Below are 13,025 nucleotides of genomic sequence, written 5' to 3' on the forward strand. Positions count from 1 at the left end.
GGTACAAAGTACAAAAAGTACAAATACCTCAAAATTTTACTTTACAAAAATGTACAGTACTTGAGTAAATGTACTTTCAACCACTGATCATACCTGCGTGTGTGTGTGTGTGTGTGTGTGTGTGTGTGTGTGTGTGTGTGTGTGTGTGTGTGTGTGTGTGTGTGTGCGTGCGTGCGTGTGCGCAGGTCAGTGATGAGCAGGTTCCACCCAAGCCTCCCTTGCCAGAAGGGGAGGTGCCCCCGCCCCGCCCCCCTCCTCCTGAAGAGAAGGATGAAGAGTTCCCAGAGCAGAAGGCTGGAGAGGTGCTCAGTGAACCCATGATGGTGGCAGCCAGGCAGCTGCATGACGAGGCACGCAAGTGGTCTAGCAAGGTCAGTGTACGCACGGACACACACGCACGCACACACACATGCGCGCAGACACACACACACACACACACACACACACACACACACACACACAAATCTGTGCGGTCAAGAATCTGTGATCAAGAAACCATTTAGAATCAGAATTATTGCTATTTCCTGGTATGTTTTAGTATAAGATGAATTTGTCTCAGTGATGTTGCTGTAGTGTAGTGTATAGTATACAACAACAGTATAGAAACATACATCTCAAGATTCACTCATTGTGAACAGGTCTGATGACAAATGAGAAATTAATGCAAAATCAATATGTCACCAATATTGATTCAATGTGAGTGTGCTGACGTTTTATCAGCAATCACCAATACTGTACATAACACATAATCTGATTTATTTGCATTTGTTGAGACCTGTTTCTCCAAACAATTATAGAATGAATGGAATCAATCACTACTTCTGGTTCCTTGTCCTCAGAGCACGCAGCTACATTTATAGATTTAATAGATGCTCTGCTCAGCTATCTAGTTTTATACTAGTAAAATAGGTGTAAATGTTTGAACTAGAAATGTGGATTTTATAGTTGGCATATTTTCATAGTCAGCACAGGATTCTTCTCTCTCCATCATGTGATGAAGTGATACGGTGTCCTCTGATATTCCTTTTTTTCCCAGAACTAAACTGTTACTTTTGAAACTGTGTTGTTCCTGAAATGTCTCGATTCCAATTTCAGAGTAAAACTGGAAACTGTCATCTGGTAGAGCTGTCCGCATGTACTGTAGGCTCAATAACGGATTAATACAAATACCTAGACACACACACACACACACACACTCACACACACGATTTGACAACGAAAGCCTAAATTATACTGAAAATAGCGATCTACAAGCTCGTAGATTCACTATTTTTAGTATGTGACACCTTCAGTACGGCACAAGACTAAGTACAAAGCTCAGGTTTAATGTTAGAGAGGCGCAGAACCACTCTTGCTAAGATTACTCCTCCCTACACAACAATCTTCTGCTCCATTTAAACCCAATCAAATCACCCCGAAGCCCTTAGCGATATAACAATCAGGACTATTGAAGTAATAAGTCTGCGTTATATTAAATAAAATAAAGAAATAATCCTTTACCTGCGACAGCAAATCTTAATACTGGAACAAAACTATTTCATTTTAACTGAAATTGCAATATCTTTATATTCTTTAAAGATAGATAGATCAAACCAAAATCATACACTTGAGCAATCATTTAATTAAATTAAATGTTCAATTCCCTTTAAATTCTCCCCTACAATGTCCCTTTAAAAGTGTCCCAAAGTCCACTCCAAGTATCCAAAGTAATCCAAACGTTGTAGATGCTCTTTTAATCAGTTAGATAGTCCAAAAAAATTAGGAAACAAAAGGGCAATGCATTGCTTACAGAAAAAAGGAAATGAAATGTCCACCTCACCCGACCTTTAAGTCCGGAGTCATCTGCTGGGTCCTTTGTTATACAAGCTCTGTTTGTTTGTCAGAACTTAACACCTCAGAAGCTGCCCTACCAAACTTTCTTTCCTTCCCTTGGTAAAGTTCTTCTGTCAGACAGGCATTTTTTGCATTCACTTCTGAATTGGCATAGTATTGGCCTTTAAAACAGTGTGTTTGGCAAAGAAACATAACCGCACCAAACCCTCTTCTTACTGCCCAAAATGGCACCCAGGCTCGGCGCCTGACTTCCTGTTCTTTTATAGCTTCCTGGAAATATTGCTCAGCCACATTTCCCCACAGCTCCCCTTGTGATCAAACCTTGTCATTTGTCAACAGAAAATTGATAACCATGGTTCAACTACACAAAACACATTATATTGTATTCTCCGTACACTACATTTCAGTGTTAAATATTCAACCCTAGTTTAACCAACATATTTGTTGTTTCATTTTCTTTCATACTCATACCAGGCCAGGAAATACATTGTTTCACACATTTTATGTGGCAGTGTCACAGCATCTTGATGGCGTGGTTCTCTGACTAGTTAATTAAGAATTTGAATATAACAACAGTGGAGCAGACATATAATTATGTTTTGTCTTATTGCCTAATGGCTACATTACGCTACTGTATCCTATTTCTTTGTATTGTAGTTATCTGTGTGTGTGTGTGTGTGTGTGTGTGTGTGTGTGTGTGTGTGTGTGTGTGTGTGTGTGTGTGTGTGTGTGTGTGTGTGTGTGTGTGTGTGTGTGTGTGTGTGTGTGTGTGTGTGTGTGTGTGTGTGTGTGTGTGTGTGTGTGTGTGCGTGCGTGCGTGCGTGTGTGCGTGTAGTTGTGGTGGAGCCGTGGAGCAGCTAGTCTGTGTAGATGATGTTATTCAGGATTGGTGCTTTCTTGCTACCTTCACTCACTCTTTCAGCTCTGCTGGTGATCTCTAAATTCACACTTGTGTTCTGATTGGAGGGTCAGGCGTCTTAAACGGACGGCTCATATCAAGACCACAGGAGGTGAAACGATCTGTTCTGGTCACACACCTTAAACCTCCAGTCTGCCAGGACCCCCAGACGCTGCTGTTATAAACGAATGGAGTTGCGCTGTTGTGTGTGAAAACAAGGCAGCTCTTCTCCCCTGCTAAACAAGTGGGAACTGAAGGGACACCAACCACACACGTGTTGGGGATTGTTTCTTTGCCACTGATCCACAGTGAGATGTATCACGCTGCTAGCCCACTTCCCTCCTCTTCTGTTGTACACATTGCTCCTAGAAAATCTCCTGCTCTGTATGCACATGCTACTGTGCTTCCCCTCCTCCTCCTCCTCCTCCTCCTCCTCCCTGATGCCTGTATCCTTCTCTCCTCCCTGTAGACCTCATGTCCTCCGTTCTTCCATCCTCTGTTCTTCCAATGCTGTAGTAAAGGCCCTGGCCTGAACAAACACTCGTGCAGGTGCTTTTCAGTTGCTCTTTCTCATTTCTCTTTCTCTCCTCTACTTAAGTTAAATTGGCATTTTTTTCAAAAAAGCCAAACTTTTCATGAATTAAAAAATAAATAAATTCTATGATTTTTTTCAGTAATTTCACGAACAAAAGAAAAATCTAAGACATTCCATAAATTAGAAGAAATATAGTAGCCGATCTACAAGCTCACGCTGTGCAGCTTGTAGCTTTCAGGGTCCCGGGCGAATATCTAATTTCTGTTTGGGATCACGGGGCTAAAACGTTTGGGAACCACTGACCTAAACAACCCTGAGAAGAGGTGTTCAGCCAACAGCCTCTGAAAACACCTGCACGAGTGTTAAGGGCCTTTAAATGTTTTCAATGCTTCTTCTCCCTCCTGCCGTCCATGGCTTCTTTCCTCACCTGCTCCCTTCTTCTACACATTCCCCCTTTTCTTTCTTACTCCCATCGTCTGATGCCCTCCTCCTCCCCCTCCTCTCAATCCCCCCCCCACCCCCCCCCCCCCCCCACACACACACACACACACACACACACCAGCCTGAGGATGAGGAGGCAGTATTGGAGAGGGAGGTATATGATGAAGATGCGTTTACTGATGGGGAGGATGACTATGAGCCAGAACTGCTGATGATGACGTCCAGCCAACTTGTCAATCAACCCATTCTGCTCGCTGCCCAGTCGTTGCACCAGGAGGCGCGCAAGTGGTCCAGCAAGGTCTGCACATGCACTGATATGTGCTCGCACACACACATGCACGCGCACGCACACGCGCACACACACATCATACTGTACAATACATGCACACCAAACCTGTATTTTCTGATAATTCTTAGCGTTTGTTTTGACTCTGTACCACGTAGGAATAGCATGGAAGATACCCTGAAAATAGCTACAAGCTGCACAACGTGAGCTTGTAAATCAGCTATTTTCACAACTATATTTGTTCTAATTTACGGCAGCCATATTGACATGAAATTGTATACGTTAAACACAGGTGTTTGTTACCTAGCAATGATGCTAAGATTTTATTCCATTTAGTATAGCACAGGCTTTGCAGTGAACCATCATGCACACTAGCAGCACTCTGACTCTGTCTGACCTTAAATGGATTGGAACCTGTTTAGTGTTTACTCATTACCCATCTATTTCATGTCATAATGGCTGCTGTGAGGCCTATTGGCTGTCAGGGAACCTGTTCAGCAGGGAGTGGAACTGGGAGAGATAACGTCTTCCTCTGCACACATTACGGCACCCTTCTGGTGAAACTGCTCACTGTCAGGTTAAGAATAGTTGCGGGTGACTTCGTCCATGTGTATGAGATGTGGTTGTCTGTCTACATTCTCCACATGACCAACAACTAGGGTTTGGCAGTGACAAGGAATTTGGGAGGAATTGGCAATGACCGTGGAGAAAAACTAAACTAAAAACAATTAAATTACAATAAAATATATTAAAATAAAACATACAGAAAACCATACATTTATACTACCTGTCAGGCTGTCACTATACCTGAATTGTTATCATGCGGTAAACCCCAATTCTCTGTACTGCCGAGCAGGTTAAAACAAACACTCAGAATTTGCAAATAATATTTTGACCCAGGTTTGGTAAACACGAACTGGATCCTACATTCATGCACATTCAGATATTGCACCTATACACACACACTATTGCACATGCACGCATGCATACACACACACACAAGGCTCCTGCAAGGTAAAGCAACGCCCTGGACTTCATATTCACGATGGCGACTGGCACCGATATTCATTGCACTGTACAGTAGGTGCAAGAACGTTCAGCTCTGCATCCGCCATCATTCTGGACTCCAACAACTGGTTGTGGCTGCTGGTGCTGCTGTTTTGTTGTTGCATCACACTTTGACACGTTTATGCTGATGTCATGCTAAGGTTGCACTAAGGTTTAAAGCCTGCCCTGATTTACACTTACATAGTTCCAAAAGATTGCTGAGCCAAGCTCACAACGCATCGCAGTGTGACGTGTTGTAAGCATGTAGATCGGCTATTTTTGCTGCGCGACACCGTGTGTAACAAAGTAGTCAAGACAAGTCTTTGATTGTTGGAATGGCAAATGTGTTTGTTTGCCCTGGATGTATAAATTGGCACTGGCTTCACAAGTCCCTCCTTTATGTTCTTGATTTGGTAAAGTGGTTTAATGGAGGGGTCAGTGGCCCTGACTGCTTATCGCTGTTGTCAGTCACTCGTTGTCTGGCCAACCTGTGAAGCCATGGATGACAGTCTCCCAAAGACTCATGGGTAACGTAGTTCTGATGTTACCTGGTTGCTTGCCATTACAAACTGCTTCTTAGCTGCTTAGACTGATGTGTCAGACTAAGATCACTGCACACCACTATGCACATCACTGTATGGTACTAACTGCCAGGGATCCTGAGACGTAACCTTCAGCTACTTGTGGTGAGAAGGTGGCGGTGAGACTCTCTGGTCAGCCTTGTATCATCATTGCATCTCTGGCAAACAGGGCACATGGACTGAGGCTTGACTGAAAGCAACATGACAAGCAAAGCTTTGTCATGGGTGATGTGATGAACACGCACTAACTTGTATCCACGCTGCATGCAGCTCATTGCAGAACACAAACTAATTGTGTTTGTTTAATTGCTGTTACAATGGCTATGTTGCTTTTATTACAAAATCACTTTGCAATCTTAACATTTTAATGTCTTTGGATAACAATGTTTTCATTATGTGTTTTGAGTTTAGACCATGCTAAACAAACCTTTTGGACGTTATTGTTGAATAAACTAGTTTGAGATGTCTCAGCCAATGAGGTACACAGAAAAATCCTGAGTGAGGGTCCATAAGTGCCCGCAAGGCACGAGTAATTTTTTCCTCTATGAGGGATAACTTAACACTCAGGATTTTACTGTGTGTGTTCCCGGTGTGGTCTGAAAGAACTTGTCCAATACTTAAATCGTAGGGAAATGACATCATCGGAGCAGCCAAGCGGATGGCTCTGCTAATGGCTGAAATGTCTCGGCTGGTGCGTGGTGGGAGCGGAAACAAGCGAGCGTTGATCCAGTGTGCCAAGGACATCGCCAAGGCCTCAGATGAGGTGACGAGGCTGGCCAAAGAAGTGGCAAAGCAGTGCACCGACAGACGCATCAGAACAAACCTGCTTCAGGTATCAACATAAGCATACACTTCCGCAGCGCTTTACTGAGATAATGGTACATGACAATAGGGCTGCAACTATCGATCATAATCGATTATTCTATTGATTACTTTTTTGATGAATCGAGTAATGAATAAGTACGATATCTGACAAAAATAACTAAAATAGGTGATCGACAAGGAAGATATTGTACTCCTATAGTACAAGACGTGGACACAGTGATTGCAAAACACCTTCTAACATAATAACCCATGTTTGTCTTAACAAAGGTGTGTGAGCGCATCCCTACTATCAGCACTCAGTTGAAGATTCTGTCCACCGTCAAAGCCACCATGCTGGGACGAACCAACATCAGTGAAGAAGAGTCAGAACAGGTAAACATACACAATGACACAGGCATTACACATTACACAATCATTTTGTTGGCCAAGTGCAATCACACTGCTCTTTTAATTAAACACACAATCAAAGGACTAAGAAATCGCTGCTTCGGGGGAAACAGTTAAAAACAGTTACTTTTCAACATTCAAATCCTGAAATGGCAAACAGCAGATTTACTGTACAAGCTCAGCTTGTGGATCTGCTGTTTTTGCTACTTTTGTGTAACAAAGTAAGGCATTCATTTACAAAAAGAAAGTTAAAATATAGAGAGAAGAGGTTTCTGCCCTATAGCAATGAAATGCCAACTGTGGAGATTAGCTCCAGACAGCTCCAGACAGAGACACACACGCACGCACGCACTGACACACACACACACACACACACACGCACGCACGTGCACACACACACACACACACACACACACACACACACACACACACACACACACACACACACACACACGCGCATGCACGTGCACACACACACACACACACACACACACACACACACACACACACACACACACACACACATTCTCTCTCTCACATAGGTGTCTAGCCTCTTGCAGAGCCACACAAAAGAAATCTGAAATCTAAATCTGATCACAGTCAGTTATATGTAACGTTGCTATTAGGTCTGCGCTCCGTGTTCCCGAATCCCGCTCACTGCCAAACTATCCTTGCTGTCTAGGCCACAGACATGTTGGTCCACAACGCCCAGAACCTGATGCAATCAGTGAAGGAGACTGTCAGAGAAGCAGAGGCAGCGTCTATCAAGATACGCACGGACGCAGGTTTCACGCTGCGCTGGGTCCGCAAGACCCCCTGGTACCAGTAGACCAACCAGGTAGCTCAGGCTGGCCACTCCTTGAGCCTGGAACCAACAACGAACAATTTACAATACAGGTAGCACACAACGACCTCGTTGTTGGGATAACGAGTGATCACACAAACCTCCCGGAAGAGGAGGGTCTGTCACGTGGTGCAGGTGGGTTCCAGCCATCCTTCACTGTCATCTGGATGTGTAACAGCAGGGATTGTGTCACATGGTACCATGACGGAGTGGGTCCGTACAGCCCCCATCGACGCCACTGGTTCCCAGGTCTGTAAAGGTGGCTGCACACTGGTGCGTTTTTTTGCTGCGTTTTGCAGATCCGAAAGTAGTATAGGCTATCATTAACTGTTAGCCTGTCACCAACACCCCACTAGGCTAGACTAGACTGATCAAATAGACCCGACCCGAACAAAATGTATACAGACGAAATATTCGGCGTCAGTGTGCAAACTTAATTGACATAAAGGGAGGTTGATTCGTTTTTTACGTCGTCCATAATTCGCTCCGATATTCGGCTGAAAAAAAACACACCAGTGTGTAAACACCTTAACTCTGAGTATACAAATGGAACCAAATTATCCATTTGGTCTCATTTGTACACTCTCAGACTCAGAGTTAAATTAACATTGATGAGTTTACAGTGTATGTAGATTGGGCCAGAGATAAGAACTGTATCAAATGGGGTCTGTGGCAATCAAATTGGGGGTCCTAAAGGGTTGAGAATGACTGCGCTATGCCTCCCTTGATCTGTATGTATGGTCTTGCATAGGCTAATCAGAGACAGTTTTTAATATATATTTTTGGTATTTTGGGTTGTAAGAGTTTATCCAAATCCCAGGTATATATTTTTTGCATGAAAATGTTTTCTATTTTCTAAAGGTAAATTATGACATAAAGAGGTAAGCTCTCAGAGGACCTTAATTTACTTTTGGTTCAGTTTTATCCGTCAGACTTTCTTAATGTCTATTGTATATATTGTTTTATCATCTGCAACACTCAGTTATGGGCTTAACTCGCTGATTTTGCCACTTGTATTATGTAACCTTTTTCCTAGCTGATCGCTCACATAAGCTCTCCTCTTTTCATGTTTACTTTTATTGATATCATTGTTCTTAATGGGAGATTGGTCAGAAAACTGAAAGGTGACACAACACACCAGATGCTGCTGTTTGTCTTGAAATATTTAGGTCAGGTACGTGATTTCATTGTTTTGTTTTGTTTTGTTGAATTGAAGGACTGAAGGTTCTGATTTTGGGTTGAAAATACAGTATAAATTATTATTTATGCAATATTCATTATTAAAGAATATTGAAAAATATAGTCCACAATTTTCACCCGACAGCATAGAAATGCATTAGGAGATAGTTACATTTGTGGTTGGTATCTTGTATTATGTATCATTTTATTTAAAGATTAACAATGACAAATGCCAAAGGATATGATGTTATTATCATCATCATCATCATCATACTATAATTCAGTCAATGTCTGAGTGTGTGTCTGTGTGTCACTGTGACTGCCGTAGCTCCTCACTGCCTGCACCAATCACTCCCTTAACGAAGCCCTTTTTTGGAGGTCTTAACGAAGCCCTTTTTCCAATTTAACTAATTATAAATTAATAGTGAATTTATTAGTGAATTAAAAATGCGAAAACGCACCCAGGGCGCAGTACCCCCGCGGCCACAGGGGGGTATCTCACAACAGGTAAGGGCTAGTTAGACTAATACAGAAGAGAGCAATGTATAGGAGTGTGGTTTGTTGTCAAGTGGGGATCATGGGGAGTCTGGTGCACCTGTGATGGATTGAGTTGATTACCTGTCAGGCTTTAAAAGACATCATTTTTGTCATCTATGTCAAATAATTATGCTTCAGTGCATTGCATTTATGGTTTGCAGCTTCAGTTATTTCACAGAAATGTTCAAAACTAAATGAGAAATGAGAAACTTAGTAACCTCAGGGCCGATTCATACTCCTATTTTAGAGCCGAATAAAAGTCGGTTCGGCTCTGTAGAGCCTACAATGTGACGTCATTTGAGGTTCGGGGGGGGCGGGTACCGTCCTAAAGTCCCTCTTCGGTGCTACTGAAAAATTCTGACGAGCTGAAATCATTTCGGCACTACAGCGCCAAAACAGCGGTAACATAGGAGTATGAATCGGCCCTAAGTAACCTCAGGCCAGTTTAGCTCCAACAAGTTTGTCACAATTCTAATCTGTGTACTGTAATAAGACATAAGACTGAAATAGCCTATTTGGCTGATTAAGGCCTGGGCTACACCTATATGGATCTTTTTTCAAACACAGTTTTTTTGTACGTTTGGGCCTTTCAGCCACACGCAAACAGAGTTTTCGGCCACTCAAACGGAGGTTTTTGAAAACAGAGAAATAAGTGAAGATTTTCCAAAATATCCGGATCAGTGGATCTGTGTAGTCATGCGAAACAGAGCTTTTGAGAAACGATGACGTCACCACTCATTAGCGCATATCATTTTTACTATGATATAGGTGAGAAATGCAGCTTGCGCCTGGAAACTACACAGATATCTATCCGATTGTTCATGTTTTATATCACTGTGTTAATAAGTAACTTATCATTGTTGCATCAACTGCACCAGCGAGCAATCCAATATGAATTGTACTGGTGCGGAGGGCGAAGCTTAAATAATAGGTTAATTGCGGACCTATAGAGAAACTGTGGATAATGCGTGGCGTGGTTTGTGCATACTGCATAGTCATGTGAAACTATATCATTGTGCGTAAGCTTAAAGTTAGTCTGACAGCTACACCAGCGCACACCACATGGATGTGAGAATCATGCATTTCCTCGCCTATTGTGACATCCCCTACGATGTGTACATTGCGATGAAACATGACGGTCGTATTGTTTCAGAGCTATGATAAGACATTATAGGCTAATGTTTTGTCAAAGGATAGATTGTAGACATGCCGTATTTTGCTCTCCGTTTCATGATCATGGTCATGGGGGGGGAGAGAGAGAGAGGTGAATGCAATCGCATCAAATAGCGTGGTTGGTGAGAAGAAAGTGCAGTGGGTCATGTCCAGTCGTGCATAATAATAGAATAGTCACTGTGCCTGCCGTGAACGCTGTTCCCGAATATGTCCTTTATAGCCTACAACGTGACATTTACTATACACCTCGAAAGTAGCCACTCAACAAGCTCACAACTGGTTTCGGACACCACACTTCTATAGGTCTGACTCTGCTATTATTTTCTGTGCAGGACTTGCCAGCAGACTTTTTTTAAGCTTGAGCCTCCGTGTGACAACAACGCGGCCACGCAGAGGCGGAAGCTCAGGGACCCCCTAGCTCAGAGGCCCTATCTATCATTGGGTGTATGAATCAGAATCATATTTAATTATATGGAGACATTGGAGAGAGAAGATCGAGTGTCAGGATTTGGAGATTCACGCACATACTGTAGCATGACATGCTGACAGACAATGCAAGAAGCATGTTCCACTTCCACTCACAATTTAGGTGGCTTTTAAAATGGGGTACTTATTAATTTCCTTCATTAAAAAATACGATAGGCCTATGTATTTGGCAACCTCAAGTGTAAATCAAATAGCCTACAATTGAAACCTGCTACTGCAGTGATTTTCTCCTGTGTTCAATGCGTTTCTGCGTTTTTGTGTAAACACAGATATCTTTGTCGTATTTTTTAACGGAGGACGAAAATATCAGTTTTGCAAAAGATCCATATAGGTATAGCCCAGCTGGCCTTAATGTCTTTTAACCACTTGAGCCCTATTTTATACTTTGTCAATTAGTCCAATTAATTCCAGGTGCTTACTGCTGCTAGAGCATGCTCCAATTCAGCTAATGACAAACCAGAGATGCTCGGGAGTTACTCTTGAGGTTTATCATGTTCTAGCAGAAACAATTAATTGTTTTTATTCTGCTTTCATTATTTAAATGTACTGCTGAACTTCTGACCAATCTCTGTAACAGTTGAACTGTTTACTTTAGGACAGGGGTCTTCAACAGGGCGTCCGGGACCCCTAGGGGGTATTTTATTTTGCATTAACCAGTGCCACTTGAACCCTAGCATCCCTATTCTGAGGAGAACTTTAGCCAAAGATAGCAGATCTACAAGCACACAAGTCACAACACCTCACACTGCCTGGCTGCGAGGCATTGTGAGCTTGGGCTATTTTCAGCCAAGAGGTTTGGTGTAGAGGGAAAGAAGAGGGAACAGACAGAACAGAGTGAAAGGTCGAGTTTAAATGGTTAAATGTCTGAAAATACATATTAACATGAATCCACAGCGCTTGACAGTGTTGTCAAACAAGTCTATGAAACTATCTATGAAATCTAGGAAAAAGTTTAATCTATCCCTGCTTCAACTTTCTCTCAGATAAGGGGTCCTTGGCCTGAAAAACGTTGAAGACCCCTGCTTTAGGACTTTTTCATAAAATAATGATCAAAGCCAATGTTTTTTTTTTGACAATCAACAGCAGCCCACTCTGGAACCTTCTCTGTGTGTTTAGTAGTCTAGATGCTGTCAAGCATTCTTTAGAGGATTTCCATGAGACCCCGGTGGTTTGTGAATAATGTGAAACTTTGTGTGATATGGTGGCATGGCTTATGCCACTCTTATTACTTAATTTATAATTTTGAGAGGCAATTGTTTAATTAAAAGTGTTTTGTCTGGAGCAAGTGAACAACACCATTAAAGCACCTTGCTAATAACAGTTTATATACAGTCGGAGTATCGGTGATAATTAGATTTTTCTTGAACTTAGTTCAATCTACGCGAATATTTTTTTTATATATATATTTTCTTAAGATGTCAGTGTTAAAAAAAACCAAAGCATCAAAGATTTGGATGATGGCCTCAGCAGTAGGTTTCGTCAAGCTGTGGACGATATTAGCAGTGAGTGGTGGGCTGTCAGCCTGTCACCATGGTGGTTAATTTCTTAACAAAAATGTTAAGAAATGTTCTAAACTAAAGAAATTTGCTGATCTAAAAGCTCGAAGATCAGCCATTTTCAAAACATTTCTGACATGCTCAAAATACAATAGGGACACCAGGGTTAACGGCAGTGCTTTGGCTGTTGTGGCACAGATTTGTTTACTGCAATTTATTAATGTAATTATAGCCTACAGAGCATGTAGCAGTCACTGAGCTCTTGACTAAGACTGAGAGTGACACGATGTGATGGTGCGTGCACTCAATGTTTCACAACCTGAATGTATTATGTATAATGATAAGTTATAGCCCTGCCAACACATCTGCTGTGCCTTGGATTAATAAAAGGACAATAATGAAGGCTCTGACTTGGTCATTCAATGCAATTGCCATTACAAATAAATGCTTTGACCTGGAATGGACAACCTCGTCGAA

The 13,025-nt window shown here is 42.2% G+C and overlaps 1 protein-coding gene across 2 annotated transcripts in view; it reads left to right on the forward strand.

The window, feature by feature from the left end:
- Nucleotides 1-12,955, forward strand: part of LOC308328091 (vinculin-like) — a 48,934-nt gene extending 35,979 nt beyond the window's left edge. The window contains exons 18-22 of one of the 2 annotated variants that reach the window (XM_080781791.1): nucleotides 186-371; nucleotides 6,250-6,453; nucleotides 6,714-6,818; nucleotides 7,516-10,324; nucleotides 10,654-12,955. In XM_080781791.1, the coding sequence (XP_080637917.1) occupies nucleotides 186-371; nucleotides 6,250-6,453; nucleotides 6,714-6,818; nucleotides 7,516-7,662 (642 nt within the window). In that variant the 3' untranslated portion in view covers nucleotides 7,663-10,324; nucleotides 10,654-12,955. Of the gene's footprint in view, nucleotides 1-185; nucleotides 372-3,828; nucleotides 4,006-6,249; nucleotides 6,454-6,713; nucleotides 6,819-7,515 lie in introns of both variants that reach the window. The other variant, XM_080781790.1, reaches the window with a different exon arrangement.
- The last annotated feature ends 70 nt before the right edge of the window (nucleotides 12,956-13,025 follow it).

Source organism: Protomyctophum bolini (assembly GCF_963924005.1).
Source record: "Protomyctophum bolini genome assembly, chromosome: 14".
In the NCBI taxonomy this organism is placed as follows: domain Eukaryota; kingdom Metazoa; phylum Chordata; class Actinopteri; order Myctophiformes; family Myctophidae; genus Protomyctophum; species Protomyctophum bolini.